We start from the raw sequence: 24,877 nt of genomic DNA, 5'->3' as shown, positions 1-24,877 counted from the left end.
TAGAGTCCATATATGTAATGGCAGCTCCTCCGTACACAAAACAAGGGGGCAGCACAGGAGTGTTGAAGGGTAGCCAGTCAGGTTGTCTCTTGAGAAAGAGACACAAGAAATCACAGGCAGCCGTACAAGAAGCTGCGGCGAACGCGGCAAAAGGGAGGAGCTGTGCTACGCAGCAAGTAGATAAGAGCACAAAGGCCAAAGGAGGTCTAACACTGCTAACGAACCGGGAGCGGAGAGGAAAAAGACATCCGTGTAGAAGCAGAGACGAAAAGGAACCGCCTGAGAGCGGAAAGCACAAACTGGACAGGGGAAGGGAAAGGATGGAAAAAACGTACAGGGGAAGGCAACAGGATAGAGCAACAAAGCAGGAGCGTTCAATCACACAAACGTTCCGAGGACAGGAAAGTTGCAACGCACTGGTGTTCGCAGCTTCTGGGTAATTGTAGTTTGTCGAAAGAAAGACTAGACCGTGCAAAGCGTTCCAAGGAGTAGAAGGATCTAGTCCTTCTTCCATCTTGTACATCTGTCCCATAGCTTCCACGGCCGATTTATGACACATAAGGTGTCCTGCCAGCGTTGAGAGACTCTTGATAAAATATATAATAACATGCTGTTCCCTTTTGTTGTTAGCTGCGGGGGAATCTTCTGGACAGCAACAATGGCAGAAATCTGACCACAGCGACGGTAAAAGGAAAGACTCAAACCAACCCCAAAAGAAGTGCAGGGAACCCTTAAAATCCCATTGACTGGGAGTGGCTTTTCTTTGTTATGTTGATGTGTACTGCGCACCGCTGCCATTTCCATGGTCTCTAGGTGCTCATGGGGTTTTGTAAGAAAAGGGCGTATGGTTGGTTAGTGAATGAAAGAGGGATAGGATACAATTTGTGCTCATCTGTTGTTGCGTGCACAGCCAGGAGGAACAGGCTGCTGTGCATGTGATCTTTCTGGGTGTGCTTTGTTATGTGCACTGAGCTTGTTGCGTCCGCTGGGTAGCGCCCAGAGTTGTTTGTTGTTTGCGAGCATTGGGTTTGTAGTATTATAGAGGGGGGTGTGGTTTGCATGGTTTTGGTGGGTTGTTTAACTACCCATGTTGGCGTGTGTAGCACGTGAGAGGTGTGAGGGTGTGGGAAGGGGGTATGGAAAAGGGAAGGGGGTGTGGTTAGTTGGTTTTGGGTGATCTCTGGGTGTTGAGTAGTTTTATTGTCGGTTCTTCGTTCTGCATTGTCCCATTTATAATTTAATACTTATAGAGGGCCAATAACACAATCAAGCCGGCAGCATCAGGGACATTCACACAAAAAGACACATGATTTATTTGGTCCTGCTTTGTGGAGGCGCTCATCTAAACTAAATGTAAACAACTGTATCAGCATAATTGTAGCGTGCCTAAGTTAAAAAACAGTGGGAATCAAGTTAAGGGCAGAGGGGCCTGAATTAAATCATTCAAATTGAGGGCGGTGGATCAGATTTAATGAATTCAATTTAAGGGCGGGGGTGTCGGAATTAAAGAATTAATTTAAGGCACAGGTGTCGTATTTAATTCATTGAAATTAAGGGCAGAGGAGTATGAAATAATTACAATTAAGGGCAGGGGTCGGGACAAATTGATTACAATTAAGAGCAGGGGGTTGGATTTAATGAATTAAAATTAAGGGCAAGGAGGTCGGGATAGTATGAATAAAATTAAGGGCAGGGTCAAGGTAAAGTTAACTTTAATGGGGGGGACTTGTGGGGGCTATACAGGCCTGAAAGTCTGCCTTTACCTTACCTGCAGCTCGCGGTCCTGGTGTCGAGCTGGCGAGTCAGCAGGACCTCAGGGAAGTGAGGGATGGAATAACACGCGGTCCTGGAGTAGAGCTGGGGAGGCAGCTGGAATAAAACGCAGTCCTGGAGTCGAGCTGGGGAGGTAGCAGGACCTCAGGGAAGTGAGAGGTGGAATAACAGTCTACATCCTCAAGCAAGTAGGAATTGCTCCTTTTTACTTCCCTTTAAATATTGCCAATTCTTTTATACAGTCCACCCCAAGCTCTGGGATATTTACATTTTAGAATAAACTTGGTTGAACCCTTTTTCTTGAGTTTTGGGTTATGTGTTAATCCCTCTGTAGAGACATGGGGCTGCCATTCTAAGGACAATCCAGTGGAGTCACACACAGCCAAGCACACTCGAGAAGAGGCACATTGCCTCCAAAGGTACTCCAGCGGGAGGGACACTCAGTTTGAACACTAGAGTAGAGGGACAATCACTCCAAAGGTAAACTGGGCAGGGTCACTCAGTTTAATTACACTCCATTGGAGGGCACGCACCTGTACCAAAGGTGCTAATTCAATGCCAGATGTGGGGACCACCTACCACCTTTGAGAGTAAAGAAGGGGGGGCAGGGGAACAACGCGGGTACACAAAGCCACAGTCACCCTATAAAAGACGACCTCACAGGGAAGGGCAAAGGTAGAAATGCATTGTGTGTACAGTCAGCCCAAGGGATCTTTACATAATTAGCACAAGATGGGGGAAAGCAATATCTTTGGTAAACACATTTGGCAGGGAAACCCCCAGGGTGGGACCAACCTGGGAAAGCTTGATCTGAAATACATGACCAACACCCCGGGGGGCCAGGGAGGAAGGAGACAGAGCTCAAGCTGCTCTTCATAGGCAGATTGATGGACAACACTGGGTGATGTAATTACAGGGCGGTCAACCAATCCAGCAGTCACACGGGGTAGAGGGGAAATGGATCTGAGCCAGTGTACCAGTCACATGGCCACCAGTTCCCATCGGCAGGTGGCTATTGGAAAGGGACACTGGACACTGTGGCGTTCCTGAGAGAACCAATCTGATGTTTAGTCACTGTGTGTCCTGGGAGGTGCCCAGCCTTCAGAGTATCCAACAAAGGGCTTGGAAGATCAGCAAGCAGGTGTTGTGTGAATGTCTCCTTTCCCACCAGAGGCAGGGTGTCACGTGTCCCGTTCTCAATGGTGCTGACCAATGGAAGTGTAATAAAGTTCCAGCGGTTAGCACAAATATTATTTTTAGAGGGGATTGGGTCCTCCGACGTATTCCATATCTATGACAGTAATCACCGCAGCTTTGCTGCGGTGATTACTGTCATAGATATGGAATACGTCGTCGGACCATCCCATCGAAAGAACATTACCAGGTAAGAGAGTAACTTGTTCTACTAATTGCAAATTGTTCCGGAGCGGACTAAGAATCGATGTGGTGCCACATGGGGAGGTGAAGTGTTGGAATACTGTTGAACTGTTTGCTCCAATCATACTTCACTAACATGACATAGACTAGCCAAGGACATTTCTGGGAAACATCCAAAGTGTTAACATTCTAAATGGCAAGAGTTTTGAAGGATCTCGACTATTGTGTTTAATGGTATAAAACTCGGATGTCAGCTCTCATCAATCAGATCTATTCCACTGTTCTGTTTGATCTGTGCTTGTCCAGCTGTAATAAACAGCATTACTTCTTGCCTGGTGGGTGCTCCTTTTTCGAGTACATGTTTTTATGGTGTGATCGGTGGCCCTGAGTAAACACCTATGCACACTCCAGTAGTCAGACTATTGCCAAAGGCACTCCATTCGAGATACTCTCAATCTAAGGAGTCCAGTGGAGGGCCACTCAACCAAGGGCACTCTAGCAGAGGTAGGCCAAACAAGGGCATGTGTTTGGAAGATGTACTCTAAACTCACTGTGTGAGGTGCAGTGGCACTATACCTTAGTGTTTTTTCAAACGTCTTCATGGGGGTCTTCATGTAGTTCCGCCCACAAGGCTCCAAAATCAAAAACATTCCCCAAATGTCCTCGGACTGGAGTTGGAACAGTAAATTAAACCCCAAGAAAAGTAACGGGAAAAGAACTAGCATTACTAATGTACATATCTTGCACCTGCCATATGTAGAAGGTATATCATGTATAGACATGTGACACAGTGCTCACCCACACATCCTTTATCTCTATTCAGCCATTGATGTTCAGAGTCCAAAGCTGTGGTACCAGAAGATCCCAAAATTGGTGACTTGCGTATTCTTTATTGTATTACTTTACAATGCCCGCACTCTTAATGCACATCTTACTTTTAGACCATTTTCCTGCTGAAGAAGAACCCGCCTGTATCATCCTTTTCCACGGACACACGAGGCTGGAGTACAATAAACACGCTGTGTGTGCTTTTGCAGCCTCTGTCCCCATATTCATGTAGGTTTTAGCACAGCTGAGGAAGAAACAGTAAATGTTCAAACAGGAGAGCTGTCTGCTTCATTAGTACCATGGCTGGTTTGTGTCCCTCTTCGCTGGTTGCAAGGGAACTCCGCTGGCTCTACGTGTCAACTGGTTGGCGTCCCACGATGCTCGGTCTCACCACTGGAGAGTCCTTCACTCTTTTCCGATTGAATTCTTCTTTGAATGTGTCCCAGCACCAGCTCTGCTCCCTGTTCCAAAACCCGAGGTAGGACCTCCCTCTCTGTGCTGGAGAAGGCTTCTAAGACATGCCGCTCAACCGACATCTTGCCCTGTGGCCGCCCAATACCAACCCGGAGTCTGACCATGACCTGGAAGAAAATAGGAGACAGGTCAGCTTCGAGCAGAGCCAGAGTGCGATGAGAAGGCACAAGCAATCAATGATTATTCATGGCAGCCTAATATGATGGCTCAACCACAGGCATCTACTCTTTTTTTTCTGACATTTGCTTGGGGAGCGTGCTCTTACACCAGAAGCACATTACATTTGTTGCTGGAACTCACTCAGCGAGCACGCTCTTACATTATAGACACATTACATTTTCTCGCAGCACTACCTTGGTAAGGCCATGCAGAAAATGGGGGCACACCATGCTATTGTGTGATACTCGTGCAGCATGTCCACTTCAGATGTTGGGTTAATTTCCATGCAGAACGAACAAAGAGAGCTGCTGCTGGGAAACGGTGGTAAATTCAAAAAGGCCTTCACTCTGCTAACATCCAAGTAAAGCACCAGCTGAGCCCATGTACATGCTTCATAACCTTTCTACACCAGGCCGACGACATGAGGAGACCGGAGGAGGAGCCCAGAGCAGTGCAGCAAAGGGAAGAGAAATCCAAAATGGCCGGTCTATCTTTAAAAGGCTTGGCCCAGAACAAACACAGGTGAACATAAAGGCTCAGCCAATCAGAGGCCACACTACTTAACACCCACAGGTGCAGCCCCTCACACTAAGCACAACCCCAGGGGCAGGATCACAAGGCAATTTAAGCTCAATGTCTCAGACGCGCAGTGCATATGTTTGGAGTAGGAGCTGCTGACCGTTGTCAAGTGGCCCATAAGTAGGCAGGCAGCCTTTGAGGCTCTGTGTGGAGCCCCCATTTTGAGGGCACATCATGTTCCACAGGAGTTCATTGTCGGAAAAGACTTAGTTGACTCTGGGATGGGTTCAGTCCTATCCCCAGTGATGATCAAGTCACCATGAACATTCTTCGAGAGCAGAATTGAGCGCAATAGAGACTACCATTGACAAACAGTAATGTTGTGAAATTCTGATTTGACGTTTGAGGATGGAGTTTGTGGCTTGTCAGGGGACAAAGATACAGTCGGGATTTTAAGTGCATTCATGGTCACTAATAAATACAAGCCTATTCTCTCTGATTGACAAAAGGCAGAGACCAGACACAGTGACAGCAGATCTCAAGCCAGTAATCTTAAAAACAGAGCTCAGAGAGACGAGACACACTCAAACCAGAGCACAGCCACAATCACTATCCCCCAGAACTCAGAGATAAAACACACTCACCTCAGAGACCAGACACAGTGACAGCAGATCTCAAGCCGGTAATCTTAAAAACAGAGCTCAGAGAGACTAGACACACTCAAACCAGAGCACAGCCACAATCACTATCCCCCAGAACTCAGAGATAAAACACACTCACCTCAGAGACCGGACACAGTGACAGCAGATCTCAAGCCGGTAATCTTAAAAACAGAGCTCAGAGAGACTAGACACACTCAAACCAGAGCACAGCCACAATCACTATCCCCCAGAACTCAGAGATAAAACACACTCACCTCAGAGACCAGACACAGTGACAGCAGATCTCAAGCCAGTAATCTTAAAAACAGAGCTCAGAGAGACGAGACACACTCAAACCAGAGCACAGCCACAATCACTATCCCCCAGAACTCAGAGATAAAACACACTCACCTCAGAGACCAGACACAGTGACAGCAGATCTGAAGCCAGAGTAATCTTAAAAACAGAGCTCAGAGAGACTAGACACACTCACACCAGAGGACAGCCACACACACTCACCCCCCAAACTCATAGAGATAAAACACACTCACCTCAGACACCAGACACACTGACCACAGATCTGAAGCCAGCGTAATCTTAAAAACAGAGCTCAGAGAGACTAGACACACTCAAACCAGAGCACAGCCACACACACTCTTCCCCAGAACTCAGAGAGATAGAACACACTCACCATGGAGACCAGATACATTCACACCAGAGCAAAGAGAACAGGCACACACTTTGGAGCACAGAGGACCACACACCCCATCTTCACAGCACAGCTATTGCAGACACTCACTGCAGGGCTGAGGGCGGAGGAACACTCAAATTAGATTCCGAGAGACCAGGCATACTCGCCTTATAACCATTAATTGATAATATGCACATTAGAACCCAGAGGCCTCAGGAGCACCCACACGCAAACTCACAGAGGTGAAGCACACCTGCAACAGAGCAGGCACTTTAGGCCTATCCACATCAAAACAGACACCCCAGTCAGACTCACACCAGAAATCAGAGACACAGTCACATCAGAATATAGAGAGGTCAGGCACACCCACAGTGGAGCTTGAAATTACCCAGGCCACTTACATCAGGGGGTATGGGCACACTCACAGCAGAGGAATGAGGGGCCTGTCACACCCACATTACAGTCAAGAGATCCCAGACGTAGCCATATCAGGGCCCAAAAGGCAAGAGGTCCCCCAGAAACATATATATCCGAGCTCAGAGAGCCGTGCACACTCACATCAGAGCGCAGAGCCCGATGCTCACTCACATTGGACCTTAAAGAGACACAACAGGCATACTCATATCTAACCCCAGAGAGGCCCGTGAAAATTCACATCAGAGCACAGAAATACCTGTGCAAACTCACATCTGGGCGCAAAGAGATGCACACAAACTCACATCAGAGCTCAAATATGTGCTCAGAGACACCCAAGGAACAATCACATCAAAGCACAGAGACAAGGTACACTTGCAACAGGTCAGAGGTACTACCAACAGTACTTGCTATTGGGGTATCACTACTCTGCCACACAGATATAGTCACCCCTAGAAATGTGCACCCTAGAATTGCTCTCCTCCTTCCCACATCTGTGCCTGCACACATTTAAGCTTAAAAAAGCACCCCCTACCCCACTCTTACTACCAATCCAATACCTCACCAACAGTTCATGTTCCATTTGTAATTGCTCCCACTTTGCCCCTTCCCCCACTACACTTGTTCTGAATGCCTCTGGTGGGGGCACAATCCTCCAACCTCTGGGCAAATCTTTGCACTGGGCAAGGTAACCAGAGCAGTATAAATATACACAAAATAACTATACCAGGCACCAGAACATCAAAGCTCAGAGAAACCCCAGACATTCAAATACAGGACCCGAGACAGCAGGCATGCCAACATAGCAGTCCAGGGAGCCCAGAGTCCAGGGCCCACTTGTGTGAGCGCTCAGACACCCAGACATTCAAACACAGGATCCCAGACAGCAGGCAGGCCAACATAGCAGTGCAGAGAGCCCAGAGTCCAGGGCCCACTCGTGTGAGTGTCCAGACACCCAGACATTCAAACACAGGATCCGAGACTGCAGGCAGGCCAACATAGCAGTCCAGAGAGCCCAGAGTCCAGGGCCCACTTGTGTGAGCGCCCAGACACCCAGACATTCAAACACAGGATCCCAGACAGCAGGCAGGCCAACATAGCAGTGCAGAGAGCCCAGAGTCCAGGGCCCACTCGTGTGAGTGTCCAGACACCCAGACATTCAAACACAGGATTCGAGACAGCAGGTAGGCCAACTTAGCAGTGCAGAGAGCCCAGAGTCCAGGGCCCACTCGTGTGAGTGTCCAGACACCCAGACATTCAAACACAGGATCCGAGACTGCAGGCAGGCCAACTTAGCAGTGCAGAGAGCCCAGAGTCCAGGGCCCACTTGTGTGAGTGTCCAGACACCCAGACATTCAAACACAGGATCTGAGACTGCGGGCAGGCCAACTTAGCAGTGCAGAGAGCCTAGCGTCCAGGGACCACTTGTGTGAGCGCCCAGACACCCAGATATTCAAACACAGGAATCGAGACAGCAGGCAGGCCAACATAGCAGTGCAGAGAGCCCAGAGTCCAGGGCCCACTCGTGTGAGTGTCCAGACACCCAGACATTCAAACACAGGATCCGAGACAGCAGGCAGGCCAACATAGCAGTGCAGAGAGCCCAGAGTCCAGGGCCCACTCGTGTGAGTGTCCAGACACCCAGACATTCAAACACAGGATCCGAGACAGCAGGCAGGCCAACATAGCAGTGCAGAGAGCCCAGAGTCCAGGGCCCACTCGTGTCAGTGTCCAGACACCCAGAAATTCAAACACAGGATCCGAGACAGCAGGCAGGCCAACATAGCAGTGCAGAGAGCCCAGAGCCCAGGGCCCACTCGTGTGAGTGTCCAGACACCCAGACATTCAAACACAGGATCCGAGACTGCAGGCAGGCCAACATAGCAGTGCAGAGAGCCCAGAGTCGAGGGTCCACTCGTGTGAGTGTCCAGACACCCAGACATTCAAACACAGGATCCGAGACTGCAGGCAGGCCAACATAGCAGTGCAGAGAGCCCAGAGTCCAGGGCCCACTCGTGTGAGTGTCCAGACACCCAGACATTCAAACACAGGATCCCAGACAGCAGGCAGGCCAACATAGCAGTGCAGAGAGCCCAGAGTCCAGGGCCCACTTGTGTCAGCGTCCAGACACCCAGACATTTAAACACAGGATCCCAGACAGCAGGCAGGCCAACATAGCAGTGCAGAGAGCCCAGAGTCCAGGGCCGACTCATGTGAGTGTCCAGACACACAGGCATTCAAACACAGGATCCGAGACAGCAGGCAGACCAACATAGCAGTGCAGAGAGCCCAGAGTCCAGACACCCAGACATTGAAACACAGGATCCAAGACACCAGGCAGGCCAACATAGCAGTGCAGAAAGTCCAGAGACCAGGGCCCACTCGTGTGAGTGTCCAGACACCCAGACTTTCAAACACAGGATCCGAGACAGCAGGCAGGCCAAAATAGCAGTGCAGAGAGCCCAGAGTCCAGGACCCACTCGTGTGAGTGTCCAGACACCCAGAGAAAACTGACAGTCACTTTCAAGCAGACACCCGACACATTCCGAACAGAGCAACAGGAGGCAGCAGACATGCTCACGTCAGTTACTCCAAAAGGCAGCTCTGACTATTACCCGTTTGTCTGGCCCTGTACAGCGGAGACTTGTTCATGTCTAAAAGACAAACAAAGCAGCAACAACATAGGAGTGTATTCAAAAAAGGAAACGCACCAGTGTGCAAAAATAAGCTGGACACTTACATCAGAGTGTAAACACTCAATGCAGGAACGGACTCCGTTGTGGCCTCTGAAATAAACAAGCAGAGTTCATGGGTGTCAAATATTCCACAGAAAGAGTGGGCACAAGGCAAGAACTCTGAAGGTGAGAGGTCCTCTCCATGCACACGCTGCCACGCTAAGTCCTTGCTGTACACACACATTCTCTCACCTTGTTTGCACAGTAGATTTGCTGTGGCATATACTTAGTATGTATGTCCCACTCCCAGTGACTTTGTTTATGGTGAGGTCACACTGGGCAGATAAACTGAGGGACCTGGCGACTCAGGGACCATGGGAAGTGGTCCACTATATGACATCACTCCTGCAGGTGGTATATGGGGATACCTCAGCACCCTCCTATACATCCCAAGACCCAGATACACAAAGACCCAACCCAGGGCTTTCAATGGAACCCTAACTTCAAAGAACCAGAGGCATGGTACACCCAGAGAGGGGGCTGAGAGGGACTGCACTTCCAGGCAGGATTTCTCAGGCCCAACAGGCAGCAGGAGAAGCACCTTCTCACAACTGCAATATAAAGCAGGGAGCCACGGAAATCATTGGCCACGCTCACCGAGGAAGGGAAATGAACCTGGCCACATTCATGCACAGACAGTACCTCCCCGCCCTGAGTCAGAACACTGCAGTGGCTCCTCCTCCCACGTGCATTCAGAAGCAGGGCTGGCTCATGCAAAACCCATACCATAACCATACCGGACGTACCAACTCGAGCTTTCCAAGTACAAAGGGAGGCACGCAGGGATGAGAAGTTCCATAGTTCCAGGCTTAAACCATGTATCTGCAAAACCCACAGCAAACCAGGGAGAGAGGAAAACCTGCACCTACCCAAACAAACTTTGGAAGCACATGGCACATTTACAAAATGGTGACTCGCTCTTTAAAAGACCTCCCTCTTAAGTTTTGAACATCAAAAGCTCACTCCAAACCAGATCCCTGCAGGGAACCAATTGACTCCCCGCCCTGCCTGCCTAATCAGGGCAAATAGACTAGGCAGAGCCAGTGCGAAAGAGGTTCCATTGCCTCAGTCTGGGAAAGGGAGGAAGGTCCCTAGATGTTCCTTGATGAGGGTCCTGGAGACACTTCAAAGACCAAGGCAGCATACCCCTCACAGGGTGACAAGGACTCTTACCCCCTGTAGAGTGAGAAGAGCAAGTGCGAGGTTGGGGAGAAGGGACTGACAGTAGGAGAAGAGGAGAACAAGATAGGAGATAGAGGGAAAATGAAAGAGGGAGAGAGGCAGAGGGCTGAAGGAGGTTATTCAGATTTCCGTCCTGTGCGGGAAGGGCATCCCCCAAAGCCGGCTGGGGGACACAGCCTAGAGCAAGCCAAAGACATTGTGAAAGAGAATAAGTTAGCATGTTGGAGAGACATTCCAACAATCTGAGGCAGGGAACCCCAGAACTTGCACTGTTTGAGCTGAGCTTGTAGCAGGTTCCTGTTCTGAAGAATCACCCAATTATTTATTTCATCTATTTACTTGTAACTCACCGGAGACCCGCAGACATCAGGGCGCACATAGGCACAAAAATACAACATATATAACAGGACTGAAATGGGGCCTTCATAATCAAACAGTCATGATGTTATATCATTTGGTATGGTTCAAAGTAAACAAGTGGATTTTCAGTGTTAGGTGAAAAGTCCTTTCATTTTGGTCCATGTGCAAGGTGCTTGGCAGTGAATTCCATACCTGCGCTGCCAGTACCGTGAAGGCCTTTCCTAGACCTTTGGTCCCTTTGAACTTGAGGCCGTTGATTAGTCCAAGGTTGGACGAATGAAGCGAGCGGTTAGAGCCATACAAACAAATACGTGCTCTTAGGAAAGCCGGTACTTTGCCATACAGGAATTTATGCACCAGAGAATCCGCCTTGACATGAATCGGAGTCGAGATGGGAAGCCAGTGTAGCGATTGTCTACCAGGGGAGATATGCTCCCGTCTAGGTATACCTTTAACAATGCGTACTGCATCATTCTGGGGGGGGGTCTGTAGACATTGCATGCATTTCTTACTGGCCCCCACCAGTAAGTCATTACAGTAGTCCAGATGTGAGGGGATAATGGCTCGAGCAGTTGAAGAGCAGTTAGCTTTGGAGATAAAAGGCTTGATATTTTTCAGGAGTTTCAAATAGTAGTGTCAGTTCTTAGAAATAAGGTTAGTCTGGCATTCAGCACTGAGGGAAGAGTCGAGGAAATCCCCCAGTGTCAACATTATCAAACTACTGGGATGTGGCAGTCCTTGACACTGAAGCATGAGTACTCCTTCCCTAGTTTAGCTCTTACCATGGAGCTTCCGACCAGCAAAAGTATGGTTTTGGCACCATTCAAAGAGAGCCAAATCTCAGTCATCCAGTGCTCAGATTCATAGTGTCGGTGTCATGATCCCACTGATTTCCAGCATCAGCTGGGTATTGTCTGCGTAGTTGGTAAAATATCCCCTGGGTCTCTAGCAGATAACAAAGAGTTCTTGCATAAAGATTGAAAAGCGTGGGTGCGATGCAGTCCCCTTGTGGAACACCACACAGGATGGGAGCTGATTTATAAGAAGCAATTTCCCCAGCTGATTGTCTGTTGGAGAGAAAAGATTTCATCCAACTTGTGGATTGTGGGGCTCAATTCCACAGGTCAGATAGGGTGCAAATCAATCAGGCATAATCCAACAAATCAAAAGCCACGGAGAGGTCGCGAAGGACCAGCAGTCGCGTTTTCCCCTGGTCCACCATCTCAAGCATGTTGGTTTGTCATCGATCAGAGCGGTCTCAGGGCTGTGTTCGGCTCTGACCGCAGCCTGAAAACCTACCTAGGTACGGGAGATGAAAGACATGTCGCACCACAGCCCTAACCCTAGGGGACAAGGGACAACTGACAAATAAAGAACCAGAGTCTATGGTGGGCTTGTTTCCATTGAGAACCAGAACATTTGTTGGGTCAATTTCCATTGAGGATCAGAGCGTCTAGTGGGCGTAGTGACAGAAAGAACCCAAGCCTGTAAAGGGCTCCTTGCCAAAGAGTACCCGAGTTGGTGGCATTCTCGCACGATGACCCATTATACAGCTGGAGCATTACATATGTGTGTTGGGGCATGACTCCCAATTACTGTGCAAACAGACCTCCAGGCTGATGCATCTGTGAACTGAACATTTGTGTTGGATTTGTGAAATGGTGGCTCAGCCACTATGTCATATCTACATCAGGCCCCACCCTTTGAACCGTCACTGTCATTGCTTAGATAATTCCATCTTACGTTATAGTTACTCTCCCAAAAGATGGTGTTCCCAGTCTTGTCCCTCTGTAAAGTAAATATGGGTGACCATGGCAATAGTTTCACTCTGGCCGCGATAGATGTCATATGACCGTGTGAGCTCCAGAAAGAGTCCAGACATCAAAAGATGTATTGTGAGTGACAAGGTCCCCTGCTTATCCTTGGGAACACACAGTGGGGTGCTTCACAGAGCTGGGTGCTACCCCCAAGCTAGTGCATACTGGGCTCAGAGAAGGTATGTGCAGATCCCAAGACCAACCACACTGGCTCCCCACATTAGGGCAGGGAGCATTCACACGAGCACATACGCCCTTAACTCTCCTTGTTAGGGGAGTTTTCCTAAAGTCCCACCTGGAGGTAGGACTTTAGTAATCTATCCCAGTGGTTTGTAGATCTGGGACCTTGGTGGAGTGGCAGCGCAGTCAGGCTTATCTTAAGAAGAAGATGGGAGCTGTAGGGAAGTACGCTGAACCCAGTTAGGGATGTACATCAAAGAAACACTTGCACATACATTTATATTAAAATATAGAATTATTATATTTACACATGGGTCACTGTTAAATACTTAGGACAAGAAAGCAACACACATAGGTATACTTTTTAATAGTTTCAAAAAGCCACTTCTTAGTTGGTTGTTGCTGAACGCGCACAATTGTAACAGGAGGGTGACAGGTCTACTGTATTATCGGTAATAACGCGCACCCACAAAGTAATACAGTAATTGCATTTAGTCTGCATACACATATAAGACTGTGATTTTTGGGAAGGAAAACAGTTGGTTAGTGTTATCCTAGCAGAGCTTCAGGTTCTAGAGGCAGTTTTGTGGCAGAGCAAGTCTTTTAAAGTCCAAAACGCAAACCCTAGCTAAAAGGCAGTTCTGAGAGGCTCAAAATCTTGAAAAGCAGCAGAAATCAAAAGTTCCTGTGGATACTTTCTAGTCTCTAGGAAAGAAGATACAAGAAGTCTTAACCAACATTGGAGGCCCTGGGACACAAGCAATGGCTTGGGTCGAGGTAAGAGGGGGTTGCCCTGGGCACCTCTTCGTGCACTCCAACGCTCTGCAGCGACTTTCCGGAATAAGGAAAGCAATACCTTTCTCCCCACAGTACCTTAGATTTGAGGAAAACGTTTGTGCTGGATGCTCCGCAATGTTGCAGCTCTGGCCACGACCTCCAGATTCCTTGGTCTGATGACGAACGTGAGGACAATGGACTGGATTTCTCGAGGGAGGACCTCTGGCACAGCTTTCATCAACTTCTTGTTTCACTCTGCGGTTTTGGCACCTTTTCTGAAACACCAACAAAGGACACGAGTTGCCCAGTCAGTCTTCTTCGGTTCCTGCAGTCCCATACTCTGATGAGGGGGTCTGGACGAGTTGGATTGTGTCTCTGGAGTGTCCTTGAGGGCTCAGCAAAGACTTAGACGAATTCGGCCTTTCCACGACGATGCACTTGGAATGGGCAGCAGGGCTCCTGGTATTTGTGTTCCGCAGCTCTGGAAACTCCTAGGACCTCTGTCAGTGTTCAGACTGAGGTGCCTGGGAGAGTCCTGTTGGGGAATGATCTAAAAACTCTAGGAGTAGTATCCAGTACCCCCAGGCCTCCCAGTAAGGAGAAGCAGAACCAAAGCAAATTGGCTAGAGAGGCGACCTTAAGAGACCACTCTAAGCCTGTGGGAACCTCTACTGAGACCCCCACTGAAAGCCCTGATGTTAGTAAATTGACCTCTACCCCAGGCAGATCTGAGGCTAGACTGTTAGGGAAATGGGAGCCCCAACCAAGCTCCACCATTGACCAACCAATTATAAAGTCTTTGACTCCCCCTACTTCTGAGGAAGAGGTGGATAGACAGATTGGACCCCTCTCTAGGCCTGTGAGAACTAGTAATTCTCAAAGCTGGTGGAAATCCAGGAACAATAGGCCCAAGGCTAAAAACCGTAAGGCTGTGGACTCTTCCACTGAAGACTCCAAAGGAAAACCTAGTGTTAGAAAAGAAACTCCTCCACCAGGTAAAACCCGATCTCAGAAGAAGAGGAAGCCTGTACTTGGCTTGACCTCTGTCCCTCCAACCAGGATGCCTGAGACCCAACCTGCTCTTAAAAGAGAGGTGGTGAGGAACCATGGAGGCCCTTCTAGATCTAAGGGAATCCTTCTTAAGGACCCCTTGAGAAAACCAATTTTGGGTTCAGAAGTTGTTGCAACTTCCAGAGGACTGTTAGATCAGCTCCCTTATACCTTAAATAAGAAAGATGCACCAGAAAGGGTGTGTAGGTCATATAGCTTACAACGGAAAACCCTTGAGCACAGGTCAGGATGTCACCACCAAAATGCTGATGGTCTCTCTATGATGTTTTTAACCGAATAGAGGTAAGAGAATCATCCAGGAGTGGATTAGATCCTCCCGTCCCTTAGTCTGGGGGGGGGGGTGTTAGGGAGAATTATCTTCTAAGGCTAATTTCACTTACCTATAGAGTCCCCCAGCAGCCTTGCTGGATTTTAAGGGTTTCTTTTTTTCTCCTGCTAAGAGTGAGACTCTTTTTCCCACTCTTAGACATATTGCTGATGTGTGTTTTAGGCTATTTTTGTGCTTATGGTCTATGAGGTTTTTCTCACCCTCATAGGTATCATCTTTTTACATGTGTGTTACACATCACCCTCCGTGCAGTAACACAGGTGTGTCACGGTGACCCCCAAACATGGACTCCATACCCTGGGACTGACTACCGTCTCCCAGGGCATGTAAAGTCCCCATTGACTTTACTAGTCAATAGTTATGAACATAACCAGTACAACCCATCTTACTATGGAAGTACTGGAGAGGGTTAATGGTTTTTCTCTGGTGTTCATTTTCGAGAGGGTACCGTCCATTCCCTCTCTCCAAAGTTTCTGGCTGGTGGCAGTGGTTACTACCGTAAATATTTGACCGCAAATATTTTCCTATGGGATTTTCCCATTGTTCGAGGCTAACACTTTTACTGACAGCATCTAACATACCGCCTGTTTATTTTATAATTAACTTTACTCCGTTTTTTTTTTTTTTTGCCAGAACTTTAATAATATTTCTTTCTCGTGTCTTTCTCTGTAATCCTAACCCAGGTCGGGGATCCTTTGTTCGTCCTTTTGGCGCCACTGAGTCTGGGGTAGACAGGATGTGTGGGAGGGGGAATAGGCAGCCCGGACAGGGTTATATAGGCAACCCAAGTCGCACTCTGCCCTGATAGGCTGGGGGGTTATCCCGCCAGTATAGCCACCCCACTGTGTGAGTGACAGCTAGGCTGTATGAATGGGGGTTTTTCTTCTTAAAAGCAGGGACCTGCGGACTGGAAGACAGAAGTCGCCACTGGACCTAAGAAACCTGAAGAGGAGAGAAGCTGAAGACCTCTGCAGCGACTGAACCACCAGTGAAGCCCTGCTGCAGATCCTCACCACTTTTCTCCAACGACTCGAGAAGATCTTCACCTGCAAGAGTCTTCTTCCCTTGACCTGGTGGGGCCAACCAGTTTGCCAATCGCCTTCCAGGACCTGCCTTGGTCGAATCGCCAGTGCCCAGCACTAGGAGACCGGATAGCCAGGCACCCGTCCACCACGACCGCGATTTAAAGGAGCGTACCTTTTATTTCGTTTTGGCTTCACCGCGGCTGGCTTCATCCCTGGACAGTGCAGTAACTCGAACCTTCCTCGACGACAAGAGCCTCACTTCCTCTGCTGGATCTCCCGAACTGCAGGAACTGCCAAGAACTACCGCCACCGCAGGAGCCTCTTCCACTTTTAAGGTACATTGTTCCGCCAGGCCTCCCGTTTCGTTGGCTACTGTTAAAGGTGTTTTAAATCCTTTGCTTACCTTCTGGGTTGGCCGCCAATATCGTCTAACATTATCTTTTACCTTCTGCAACCGCCTTTTCAAATCGTTAAACAAAGACTTGACTGCAGCTACTAGAACCGTTTGATCCTGGGCACTTTGCCTTGTACCATTGAGTCTGACGCAGGCCTATTAACTCTGTCTAAATCTGTTACAACTGCCTTCTCTAGATTGCTTTTCACTAAGAAATGTGTTGGTGCACCTAAACTCTTATAACCACCTTTCCTTCCCCTTTCTATATTGTTGAAGTGCCATTTTGCTCGGTTTTTTCACCTAAGTATTGCTTATGCTAAAGTGCTACCTTGCCTAACTTGTTCACAATCCAATTGGGAAGTGTTGCTGGTGTGTTTTAGAGTCTAAACCTGTATAACTTGTCCTTTCCCTTCCTCTGAAGAAATTGTTAGAGTGCCATTTCTGCTTGGGTTACCCTGTGCCGTTTTGGTCTGTTTAAACTCTTGCTCAAACTTGTCTACAATTTAAATAGGGAGTTGTGTATACTTTACTTGACTGTTTTAACTTGCTTTAATGATAGTGATTTGTGTGTTGAGTTAAGAGTGTGTAAAATAAATATATATATTCTTTTTGATACAAAGCTTTGGTCAGTGTTTCCTTGTTCCATAGTTTTGTAGTCCTAGTGTGTAAACCCTGAATACTGCTGTTCTCCCTCTTGAGATAAGTCTGACTGCTCAGCCACAGCTACCAACTAAATCTGTGTGGTACAGACGGAAACCAAAGGGGATTTATTGCATATACCTGTAGTCCTAATCTTCTGTAGTGCTCCCTAAGGGAACTGCATAGGATTCTGCCTGACAGTGAGTTGAGGGTTCCAGGGAGGGCACTGGAGAAACGACCACTGAAAATGTAATGAAAATCAAATGGCGATATATTCCCACTTTTTAATGTGTTGATTGTTACTTCTGGTTATGGGTCTGTAATGAATATAATAAAATGTTAAGTAAAGCTTGAGAAACGAAAAGTGTCCAATGCAATCCAAAGTGGTGGCCAGTCCTAAAGTAACCTTAGGTCACACCCCCTCCCGGCACACATGGCCCAATCACAGATCAGCTCAACCTATAGCACACAGAATCAACCTTTGATGTTAAATACAACCCATAAGGGAGGGAAGGCACGGGTATATAAGGCAGCATTGCCGGTCTGGAGGAGTACTGAGATCTGGAGATTGGAGGAGAGGGATGTCATCAGATGGAGGAGGGCTGTTAGAGGGCAGGGGCCAGACCATCGGAGGAAAGGAGGCATTGTAAGGAGACTGGAGCGGTCATACCCATTAGAGACAGTGTGAGGAGGTTGGAGAAGGCGTGCCATCAGGAGACCAAACAAGAAGGAGGCGTGGGAGTTTAGGTCCTTAATTTTGGGGAAGAGAGAAGAGGTTTAGAATGGATGATAGCACTAATATACATGAAGAGGCGGGAGGAGAACAAGCATCCCTTCTAGACAGAAAGAGCAAGGAAGTTCTAGCAGACCAGGGTGGCTCAGGGCATAAACGAGAGAAAAGAGAGATTACATGAGACTGTACAATCTCACCAGGGGTCAGGGAACATATGCTATTGGGGGTAAGTGAGGGGGTGTATCAAGAATCTGTACCCCACAGCAGGGAGGCGGTCACAGAAGAAAAATATGCCAGACCCACCCCAAGAGCATGGACGAGTGGGCTCTTCTGGTTAGACTCCCTCAGTGTCTTCATCTCCTGGAAGAGACCTGCTAAATTGTCCAAGACCGGAGCACACTGATCATAGAGGGCCTATTGCCCCCTCAATCGAGGGGGGGCTTGGGAACCCTGCAAACCTGCAGCCCAAATGACCATGCTTCTTAAACGCACATTCAAGCCAGGGTGGATGAACGCTCTTTCTGGAACTGTTAGAGACTTGCGTTTTGCTTTATGACAAAGACACAACACACATATGCATTTCTTGTTGTGGTGTTTCTGTTGCTGGAAGCTACCCACGCATCGCCTTCTTTGCGCCTCCCACTTGGCTATTCTGCCGCGGCAGAGTCAGTCTGTATTCACAACACAAAAGCAAGCTTCAGCAACTCCAAGTTCCTGAAAGGGGGTCATGCAGGGGAACAGCCACATTAGCCCCCCCCCCCATGCTGGTGGGTGCCCCAGATGCAATATTACGCTTTTGCAAAGCAGAGTGCAAAAGTAAAGAGTAACGCTATGCAAAATAACCTCTGCACTTAGTGTAAATACTGCCTGCAAATGATATGTTTCAATGGAATCTGCTGTCTTTTAACATGTGCTAAATGGAGCCGAATTCCATAGGAATCCATTTATTTTATGACTGCATGAAAGCAGCCGTAAACCAAGTGCACTTTGAAGACAGAGGAGAAAAGCACGGCAGAAATGTTATTTCTGCCGTGCGGCACTTCTCCCACTTCAAAGGGGAGGAAAAAGCCCTGCAGAGGTAAAGCAAGACGAAAATGCTATCGCCATGCTTTTAGGTCTTGGTTTACCTGTCCTTCCTTTAGGAAAGGACCCCGAAAGTCTTCGTCTCCCAAGATATTAACTTGAATAAAAAGGCTCCTCTTCAGAAGTGCATATGGTGTTGGGAGTAACCTCCTTGCCCTCACACTCTCAGTGTCTTCTCCCCTCATCCTTTTGAGAGGTCACTACATCTCAGCTCGGGGGTGTAATACTAGGTGTTGCCTGAGATCCATGAGTAGGGAAAACCACCCAGAACATGTGGCCCTTGTTTCCACATTGGGGCTTCCAAGGCTTTGATCACCTTCCTTTCCTCGGGTCGCCATGTCTACCGTCTGTCTGGCTTCTCCATGGGCTTCACTCATTACTGCTGCTTTGGGCAATGCATGCCCTCTCATGCCTTTCTCTTCGGACTAATTCTAAACGTACTAGTCTTTCCCATCTCCTACTCCTGGTCTCCATGTGGGGGGTACATTGTCCCCTAACTGTTTGCCTCCTTGCAAAAGTTATTATTCTACTTCTTCCACTGTTTTGCCTTCAATCACCCCACTTCTTCCCCTCCTTCTCTGCTCCGCTCCTCCTCGTAGCTGTCTCTCCCAATGGCAACTCAATCCAAACTCTGCTATTCTCATGCTACAAACGTCCATAATACCCCCATTCGTGTCTATCTCTCCCAGGGCCTGGGCCGCTGCTCAGGGTTCCTACATGTGTCTTATTGTTCACTCACCATTGGTCCAATTTAAAAATATGTTGCGACTGAAATGTTTTGCAAGCTGGTGTTACGTGCACGTGCTAAGGTTAGCCATCTGCTTTAAGAGCCACGTCCGCCATCTTGCGGCTGTCATCTTTCGACTTTCATCTTGCGGCTGCCATCTTGCGCCGGTCATCTTGCGGCCCTTGAGTGGGCTCTGCTTCAGGGACAGAGCCAGGGTTGATCCTTTCTGGTGTATAAGGGCGTGTAACGCGCATCCTTACTGCTAATCAAGCATTTAGGGCTTGGAGGGCCACTGTATATTTTGGATTCTCTCGTTCAGGGATGTTGGTGTACAGGGTGCCGACCCTGCGGGCGCGGAAGTCTGGCATACAGTTCCTTCTTTGGAAAGCTCAGAGGGAGTGAGTGTACACAAGTGATGGTCCCCTGCCTGCTGGAAAGGGTAAGGTAGGCCAGCCAGAGGATCCTTCCAAAACCAAGCCAATATCCCTCCCAGGATTTCCAGAGCACGTTCTCAACCCCCTCACACACCCATCACTACTTGATATTTAATCTATGTCTCTTCAAAACTGCCCAGAAACCAAATTCTTGATGCCATCTCAACACATATCGGTTCTCTATCTTGTGATTGCCTGAGGGTAAACAACTGTTTAGCTGGTTTCCTATGACAATCTCTCACATGATCATGTAACCATACAATGAACAACAAGAAAGATATCTGTTCAAGATGATGGAATTCTTAGGGAATAACTCCCTGGATCCTTAGAACGACAACTCCATCCTTTGTGACAAATCATTGGATGACATCACTTCTCTCCAAGGGGGAGACCTTCCCTGTAAGGCTAGGGTGGTGCAGCAGCTAACCAATAGTCCCACTAGGGGTGGTAACATGCAGGAAGACCTTCTAGGGGAGGATTCCCCTCTTGGGGATGGAGACGTTCATTCTGTGGTACCCTTCCCTGATCCCCTTCCATCTAATACCCCAAGCCACCCACCACACTCTAATAACACTCTTCATATTCATAGTGTCAATATGTTATATTGTAACACAGTAAACTACTCAAGTACTGAGACGAGGGGGCCCAACTGAAGCATGAAGGTCAATCCCTGTAAAGTGATAAAGGTCTTAGACAATCTGACGGGGAGGAACTGGCACCATTGTATAAAAAGAGGCAATGGACTTAACAGAGTGTTAAGACCAGCTGGGAACAGTAGTAGAAGTGGAGCAGACTGCAGGTGGGAGTTACAAACTCTGAAGACAGACTGCAGAATGGAAGACACCGGCATAGAGCTGAGAGAGTCCTGCAAGCATCTAGCAGAAGCAGACGCAACAATAATCCAAGAGAGGAGAAACAGTGGCATGACCCAGATGAGGTGGACCGTTCGGTCCAACAACTACGCCGACACTGTGCAGAGATGAGGACCATGGAGCCATTGCGAACATCAGAAACAGAACAGAGAAACCAGAGCAGCTGTCAACATAAACCCCAATCCCAGTAAGAACCGGTGACCTGGCACAGGCCAGAAAAAGGTAAAGGAAGGCACGGGAGACCCAGTGGGAATACAGGGGTGGCAGAGCGAAAGGCTGCTAGCGAAGGAGAATACAACCTGTGCGTCAGCAGTAATCTCCCTCGGCCCAGTGGTAGAGATGATGCTAGTGGGGCAAGAGACTGATCTGTGCATCAGGAGTAATCTCCCTCGGCCCAGTGGTAGAGATGATGCTAGTGGGGCAAGAGACTGATCGGTGCATCAGGAGTAATCTCCCTCGGCCCAGTGGTAGAGATAATGCTAGTGGGGCAAGAGACTGCTCTGTGCATCAGGAGTAATCTCCCTGGACCCAGTGGTGGAGATAATGCTAGTGGGGCAAGAGACTGATCTGTGCATCAGGAGTAATCTCCCTCGGCCCAGTGGTAGAGATAATGCTAGTGGGGCAAGAGACTGATCTGTGCATCAGGAGTAATCTCCCTCGGCCCAGTGGTAGGGATAATGCTAGTGGGGCAAGAGACTGATCTGTGCATCAGGAGTAATCTCCCTGGGCCCAGTGGTAGAGATAATGCTAGTGGGGCAAGAGACTGATCTGTGCATCAGGAGTAATCTCCCTGGGCCCAGTGGTAGAGATAATGCTAGTGGGGCAAGAGACTGATCTGTGCATCAGGAGTAATCTCCCTCGGCCCAGTGGTAGAGATAATGCTAGTGGGGCAAGAGACTGATCTGTGCATCAGGAGTAATCTCCCTCGGCCCAGTGGTAGAGATAATGCTAGTGGGGCAAGAGACTGATCTGTGCATCAGGAGTAATCTCCCTCGGCCCAGTGGCAGAGATAATGCTAGTGGGGCAAGAGACTGATCTGTGCATCAGGAGTAATCTCCCTAGGCCCAGTGGCAGAGATAATGCTAGTGGGGCAAGAGACTGATCTGTGCATCAGGAGTAATCTCCCTCGGCCCAGTGGCAGAGATAATGCTAGTGGGGCAAGAGACTGATCTGTGCATCAGGAGTAATGTCCCTCGGCCCAGTGGTAGAGATAATGCTAGTGGGGCAAGACGGATCTGTGCATCAGGAGTAATGTCCCTCGGCCCAGTGGTAGAGATAATGCTAGTGGGGCAAGAGACTGATCTGTGCATCAGGAGTAATCTCCCTCGGCCCAGTGGTAGAGATAATGCTAGTGGGGCAAGAGACGGATCTGTGCATCAGGAGTAATGTCCCTCGGCCCAGTGGTAGAGATAATGCTAGTGGGGCAAGAGACTGATCTGTGCATCAGGAGTAATCTCCCTCGGCCCAGTGGTAGAGATAATGCTAGTGGGGCAAGAGACTGATCTGTGCATCAGGAGTAATCTCCCTGGGCCCAGTGGTAGAGATGATGCTAGTGGGGCAAGAGACTGATCTGTGCGTCAGGAGTAATCTCCCTCGGCCCAGTGGTAGAGATAATGCTAGTGGGGCAAGAGACTGATCTGTGCATCAGCAGTAATCTCCCTCGGCCCAGTGGTAGAGATAATGCTAGTGGGGCAAGAGACTGATCTGTGCATCAGGAGTAATCTCCCTCGGCCCAGTGGTAGAGATAATGCTAGTGGGGCAAGAGACTGATCTGTGCATCAGGAGTAATCTCCCTCGGCCCAGTGGTAGAGATAATGCTAGTGGGGCAAGAGACTGATCTGTGCATCAGGAGTAATCTCCCTCGGCCCAGTGGCAGAGATAATGCTAGTGGGGCAAGAGACTGATCTGTGCATCAGGAGTAATCTCCCTCGGCCCAGTGGCAGAGATAATGCTAGTGGGGCAAGAGACTGATCTGTGCATCAGGAGTAATCTCCCTCGGCCCAGTGGTAGAGATAATGCTAGTGGGGCAAGAGACTGATCTGTGCGTCAGGAGTAATCTCCCTCGGCCCAGTGGTAGAGATAATGCTAGTGGGGCAAGAGACGGATCTGTGCGTCAGGAGTAATCTCCCTCGGCCCAGTGGTAGAGATAATGCTAGTGGGGCAAGAGACTGATCTGTGCATCAGGAGTAATCTCCCTCGGCCCAGTGGTAGAGATAATGCTAGTGGGGCAAGAGACTGATCTGTGCATCAGGAGTAATCTCCCTCGGCCCAGTGGTAGAGATAATGCTAGTGGGGCAAGAGACGGATCTGTGCATCAGGAGTAATCTCCCTCGGCCCAGTGGTAGAGATAATGCTAGTGGGGCAAGAGACTGATCTGTGCACCAGGAGTAATCTCCCTCGGCCCAGTGGTAGAGATAATGCTAGTGGGGCAAGAGACTGATCTGTGCATCAGGAGTAATCTCCCTCGGCCCAGTGGTAGAGATAATGCTAGTGGGGCAAGAGACTGATCTGTGCATCAGGAGTAATCTCCCTGGGCCCAGTGGTAGAGATAATGCTAGTGGGGCAAGAGACTGATCTGTGCATCAGGAGTAATGTCCCTCGGCCCAGTGGTAGAGATAATGCTAGTGGGGCAAGAGACTGATCTGTGCATCAGGAGTAATGTCCCTCAGCCCAGTGGTAGAGATAATGCTAGTGGGGCAAGAGACTGATCTGTGCATCAGGAGTAATCTCCCTCGGCCCAGTGGTAGAGATAATGCTAGTGGGGCAAGAGACTGATCTGTGCATCAGGAGTAATCTCCCTCGGCCCAGTGGTAGAGATAATGCTAGTGGGGCAAGAGACTGATCTGTGCATCAGGAGTAATCTCCCTCGGCCCAGTGGTAGAGATAATGCTAGTGGGGCAAGAGACTGCTCTGTGCATCAGGAGTAATCTCCCTCGGCCCAGTGGTAGAGATAATGCTAGTGGGGCAAGAGACTGCTCTGTGCATCAGGAGTAATCTCCCTCGGCCCAGTGGTAGAGATAATGCTAGTGGGGCAAGAGACTGATCTGTGCGTCAGGAGTAATCTCCCTCGGCCCGGTGGTAGAGATAATGCTAGTGGGGCAAGAGACGGATCTGTGCGTCAGGAGTAATCTCCCTCGGGCCAGTGGTAGAGATAATGCTAGTGGGGCAAGAGACTGATCTGTGCATCAGGAGTAATCTCCCTCGGCCCAGTGGTAGAGATAATGCTAGTGGGGCAAGAGACTGATCTGTGCGTCAGGAGTAATCTCCCTCGGCCCAGTGGTAGAGATAATGCTAGTGGGGCAAGAGACTGATCTGTGCGTCAGGAGTAATCTCTCTCGGCCCAGTGGTAGAGATAATGCTAGTGGGGCAAGAGACTGATCTGTGCATCAGGAGTAATCTCCCTCGGCCCAGTGGTAGAGATAATGCTAGTGGGGCAAGAGACTGATCTGTGCATCAGGAGTAATCTCCCTGGGCCCAGTGGTAGAGATAATGCTAGTGGGGCAAGAGACTGATCTGTGCATCAGGAGTAATCTCCCTCGGCCCAGTGGCAGAGATAATGCTAGTGGGGCAAGAGACTGATCTGTGCATCAGGAGTAATCTCCCTCGGCCCAGTGGTAGAGATAATGCTAGTGGGGCAAGAGACT

At 48.9% G+C, this 24,877-nt stretch overlaps 1 protein-coding gene across 1 annotated transcript in view; it reads right to left on the bottom strand.

The window, feature by feature from the left end:
* Positions 1-4,020: 4,020 nt before the first annotated feature.
* The window catches only part of PTRH1 (peptidyl-tRNA hydrolase 1 homolog), a 336,615-nt gene continuing 315,758 nt past the window's right edge, over positions 4,021-24,877 (bottom strand). The window contains exons 4-5 of the mRNA XM_069609139.1: positions 9,617-9,662; positions 4,021-4,559 (exon numbers count right to left, since the gene is read on the bottom strand). Of these exons, the coding sequence (XP_069465240.1) occupies positions 4,335-4,559; positions 9,617-9,662 (271 nt within the window). The 3' untranslated portion in view covers positions 4,021-4,334. The remainder of the gene's footprint in view (positions 4,560-9,616; positions 9,663-24,877) is intronic.

This window comes from Ambystoma mexicanum, chromosome 8 (assembly GCF_040938575.1).
Source record: "Ambystoma mexicanum isolate Mex_15411 chromosome 8, UKY_AmexF1_1, whole genome shotgun sequence".
Lineage (NCBI taxonomy): Eukaryota > Metazoa > Chordata > Amphibia > Caudata > Ambystomatidae > Ambystoma > Ambystoma mexicanum.
This window is presented reverse-complemented; position numbering and strand designations above follow the sequence as displayed.